Consider the following 5,111-nt stretch of genomic DNA (forward strand, 5'->3'; position numbering starts at 1 on the left):
AATTTTAGGGAATATTATGGCTTTTCAGACATTTTAAGGCTTTTAGGGTGATTTTAGTGTTTAAGGGTGTTTATTAGGCTTATATGTGTTTTTATGGCTTTTAGTGTTTTGTTAAAATTTTAGGGTGCTTCTTAAGGCCTTAGAGTGTTTGGGGGGATTAGGTTTTGGTTTTCAGGGCTTTAGGGTTTTGTTGGATTATTTTTTGCTTTCATGGTGAATTCATGTCTATTAGGCTGTTGGACTTTTACAGGGTTTTATAGTGCTTCGGGTTGCTTTGTAGGGATGTTCTTGGGGTTTTAAAAGACTTTTAGCGTGTTTTTAGGGCTTCACGTGTTCTTTATTTTGCGTTTTAAGGCATTTGCATAATATTAGGGCATTTATTATGTTTTCGGGACGTAAGGAGTTTTTTTTAAGACTTATGGCGCGAGGCCTCCGCCATGGCGCCGGTGAAGCTGCGCGCCGAGAGTCGGGGTTTGCGTGGCGAAGCGCTTTCTCCAGTGGAAGTCACGAAGAGGGACTTGAAACAGAGAAGGTGGCGATCGAATCATCCGAAGGCTTTTTCGGGGAGCGTCCGCGAGGGGCAAGGCTTTGCACTTCGAAGAAAGCTAAAGATTCAGCAAAGTTACAAGAAATTGCTTTGGAAGGAAAGAAATTTTCAAACCTCACGGGAATCCCAGTTCACAGATCAATACCCAGACCACCTGAAACATCTCTATTTAGCTGAAGAAGAAAGGCTCAAGAAACAAATCAGAAAAGTTCGCCAGCCTTTGCCAGAAGGACAAGTTGCACCACCTTTGCCAGAAGATCACGCCAGCCTTGACCAGGCTGTGTCTGAGGAACAGTGCAGTCTGGACCATCCTCTGCCAGAAGAACATTGTAGCACCGCAGTAAACTCCTTTGCTACCCTAAAGACAAAGAGGAAGAAAACATCCAATCAGAAAGCACAGGAAGAAAATTCACAGATCCAAGCCAAACGTGCTGCTAAGAAACAGGAATTTGAGCGGAGGAAACAGGAGCGAGAAGAAGCTCAAAGACTCTACAAAAAGAAGAAAATGGAAGTGTTCAAAATATTAAGCAAAAAGACTAAAAGGGGCCAACCAAATTTGAATTTACAAATGGAATATCTTCTTCAAAATATACAAGCAGGAAATTAAATCAGATACATCCTTAATCAGTGGCTGAAGCATCTGCATATGTCGACTATTTCTGAATGGACAAGGGGACTTCAAATCTTCCAAGGGAAAGTTCCATTGTCTTTTCAGTACATCTTTCACAAACTTTTTGAAACTTTCTTGTGCAATGTGCCTCTTAACAGCCAGCTAAATATATGAGCATAAACTGTATTGCTAAGTTACACTAAGTGTAAAATGTTGCAAATGCTCTTTTTTTAAAGGACATTTTCTATACAGGTTGTACATTATAGGACTTGTTTTAATTTGTTTCTAAAGAAAAATAGATTGAAGAACCGAAAGCACCTTCTATTTGGGAGCAGACTCAAACATAAATACTTTTGTAATATGTAAAGTAAGTACAAAATGTTTTATAGGAACAGCTTTAATGCAGTGCTTCAATTTACACAGTGTTCAGCAATTGCGATCTGCGATTCATTTCAACAATGGAGGCCAACAGTCCTGCTTTGCTTTTATTTTAAATTAAGTGCATTTTGCTGGGAGATGGACTTTCTAGAAATATCAGGGCAGAGATTTTATTCAGGACAAGTAGTGCTGCAACTACCTTGTGGCCCACTATATAAGGATATGATCTCTAAGAGCAGATGTGGGCATAAGGACTCAGTCATTAGTTGTAAATATTTCCTGAAAGAAATGAAATACTTTCTTAATCTTTGGTCATTCAGATAGTCATGTAAACCAGTAGTGTTGCAACAAGAATTAAGCTTTCCAGATCTGTGCAACTGTATTGTAAGAACACTGTCACTGAAATGTGTCCCCTGTTGGTGCCCTTGGGAACTAAGGCAAGTACTGGGATGTTTCTTCTGCTTATTTCTTGGCAATCATTGAAAAACATGTTGGCAACAATCATTGCAAGCAAAAGGTTTGTAATAACAGTCATTTAAAAATTGTGATTGCGCAATGAAATGTTAAAAGTGGTAACGAATGTCGCCTGAAACTGCATTACAGCTGTAGTAGGACTTCCATGTACACTATCAATTGATTCTGCATTCTAAAATGCAATGGGGAGAAAGACCTGCGATCTTTACTTTGGGAAAAGCAGCCACATAACTGAAGGGGAAGCCAGAGAGATTGCTTTGGCACGATCCCAGCTTATTGCATTGACAGACAGAATGCAGTAGGAGATGCTGAGTTTATTAAAGAAGGTTGCACAAGATAGGTTACCCTTTTACACTTCTCACACAAATTGTCCACTGACATTAGTTACACTGTGTCGACCTTCTTCCAGATTGCACCTCGTTTGTTCCCTTTGCAGTATGTTTCCCTTCCTCCTCCTCTTCATTTTTGCTTCTGAGAAATTGTTGACCTTTCGTTTTCAAATAGATTGGTTTTCAAACAAAGGTACCACCCACATCATGGAGTAGCCTTTGTGTACTATTTCAATAAAGGGTGATTTCACAGGATAAAAAAAATTAGACTTATGGCGCATTAGGGTGTTTTAGAAAGCCTTTTACCATGTATTTAATGGTCTTAAGATGTTTTAGAGAGTCTTTAGGGGTGGTCTTAGCATTTTAGATGTATTTTAGACGTTTTAGGGTTTTTAAGGCATTTATAGTGTTTTTAAGACTTTTAAGGTGTTTTTAGAACACGGCTGACAGGTACACACTATTTCAATCAGGCTCTGGTTAGTGCCTCTCAATCAATTGGTGACATGGGAGTCTGGATAATGGATTACCTTTACTCTGCAGATGAGAAAACTCACTCAAAAAGACACAGGTGTTGACCCACAGGCACACAACTGGTTAACAACAAAGACATATTCACAACCAGTGTTGGGAGCCAGAGCCCTAAGCCCCACATACCTGTCCCCAGCCGAACAGTCAATCTATCCTGAACCATCAAATGATCTGAGCAGATCCTCCCACCCAACTCCCCTTCCCATGCCAAATATTTTATTTCAGAGGATGGCAGTGAATCTGCAGCTCTGAGAGAGGGACATATCTGATCGGAGCACATGGAGCAGATGAAGGGGGAGGAGGGGAATGTGGAGCACATCCTGGCACACCAGGACTTGAGGATGATGTTCCCACTCAGAGAATCCAGTCCACATAGAAGACCACATGGCCAGCCCCACGATGAGACAAGACACCCCTCAAAGACCCATAGCCTTAGAGGGGACAACACTGAAGACTCAGTGTGGGAAATGCGCCCGAACTAATCCTGCCACACCGAGGCATAACACTAAGGGGGTACAGCAGAAGAGAAAGAAAACGAAGCACCAAGGTCTCCAGGGAATGCCAAAGGATGACTTTGGGGCCAGTACTTGGTACACCAACAGACTGGACTGGAAAACACTCTTAAAGGCCAACAAACCGACCTTGAACTAACGATGAGCCACTTCTTTCTTGTTGAGTTGTTTTCTTTCATTGTCATTGGATTTTGGTTGTTTTGTTGCTTTTAGTGCTTGGTTTTGCTCTGTTTTGTTTTGTGTATGTTATTACATCTACAGGTCTGTCTAAATAAGATAGGCTGGATGAACAATCTGGAGGAGAGAAAACAGGACCAACACTTCTGGGGAGACATGGGAGAGAGGGAGGTGTGGGGAAAGGTAGTAGTGTTAAGAAACCCAGAGAAAAGGGAAGAACAGGTGATGCAAATCAGTGGTGACGGGGATGTAAGAGGCCTGGTAGGGAGTGATCAAGGGAAATGGAACCAATGGAACCAAGAGGAATTACTGAATTACTGAAGCACAAATGAAAAGTGAGCATGGCAGTGGGCCCAAGAGGCAAATCAAAGGGAATAGAAAAGCAAGCTAGGAAGCAAGGGTCAATTATAGAGGTTTAAAAAAAGGCATGTACATATTTAAATATATGAGCATGGGGAAATAGATCTATGTCCCTATATTTATAGGTTTTGTATTAAGGTAGCAGATGGACATTGGGCCTCCGCTCAAGGACTCCCTCGTTGCAAAAATACTGTTCTATTGAATTGGCATTCTAGGATGCTCACCTTCCCTACACGATCACTGAACACAAAGCAGGTACATAAGCAAATGTGGTGAAGAAAGCTAATGGTGCCCAGCTATCAAATATATAGCATGTGAGGTCTTAAAGGCTTAAAGGAAAACAAGCGCCCATCTAGCTCAGAAGAAACAAAGCCCACATGGAAGAAGCACACCAGCTTGTGCGATCATGAGGTTTTGAAAAGATTTGGTAGCAGGCATCATCAGAACAAAAAAAATCTTATCATTGCGAATGAGCAGGGAGTGCTGGGTACAGACACAAAGCCCATTTACAGTCCTCTGGACATCCCTAACAGAAGGGTGTCAGGGAGGAGATAAACCAAGACAGGTACCAGATAATAACGATGAAACACAGCTTTCCCCTAGTTCCTACATGTTTCCTATCTCCCACTATCATGATCCCAATTCTAATTTACAAATCAGGCTAGACTAGAGAATGTACACTTGGACAGATAGGAACAGGAAACATGGGGAATCCAGGGTGGATGAGCCCTTGAGGACCAGTGTTATGAGTGCAGACTCGGGAAGGGTGGAGGGAGGGTAGGTTGGAAAACGGAAACCGTATACAGGGATCTACATTTAACCTCAACAGAAAAGTGGGTGAAGGAACATCAGACAGTGCAAGATATGAGAAAATAATTAGTAAATTATCAAGGGTAGCTCGAATGGAGGGGGAAAAATGAGGAGCTGAGGCCAGGGGCTTGGGTGGGGTGGAGAGTGGATATTTTGAGAATAATGAGGGCAATGAATGTACAAATGTGCTTTACACAACCGATGTATATATGCATTGTGGTTAGTGTTGCATGAACAATTTAAAAAAAGGTCTGGACAGAGGGCACATGCAAGGATGATCTCAGGCTGGATTAGATCAGCAAAATCACCTCCTGGAGTTGCCTCACCCTGTGTCTATTCCTGAGTCAGGCATGAAGCTTAGGGCCCATAGTCCCAGGAGCTGGACA

At 41.9% G+C, this 5,111-nt stretch overlaps 1 protein-coding gene across 1 annotated transcript; it reads left to right on the forward strand.

Moving 5' to 3' along the window:
• Positions 1-432: 432 nt before the first annotated feature.
• On the forward strand, positions 433-1,199 carry LOC142436794 (thyroid transcription factor 1-associated protein 26-like). Its single transcript, XM_075540237.1, has one exon. The coding sequence runs from the start codon at positions 438-440 to the stop codon at positions 1,152-1,154; it is 717 nt and encodes a 238-aa protein (XP_075396352.1). The 5' UTR covers positions 433-437; the 3' UTR covers positions 1,155-1,199.
• Positions 1,200-5,111: the final 3,912 nt, after the last annotated feature.

The sequence above is a fragment of the Tenrec ecaudatus genome, unplaced genomic scaffold (genome assembly GCF_050624435.1).
Source record: "Tenrec ecaudatus isolate mTenEca1 unplaced genomic scaffold, mTenEca1.hap1 Scaffold_664, whole genome shotgun sequence".
In the NCBI taxonomy this organism is placed as follows: domain Eukaryota; kingdom Metazoa; phylum Chordata; class Mammalia; order Afrosoricida; family Tenrecidae; genus Tenrec; species Tenrec ecaudatus.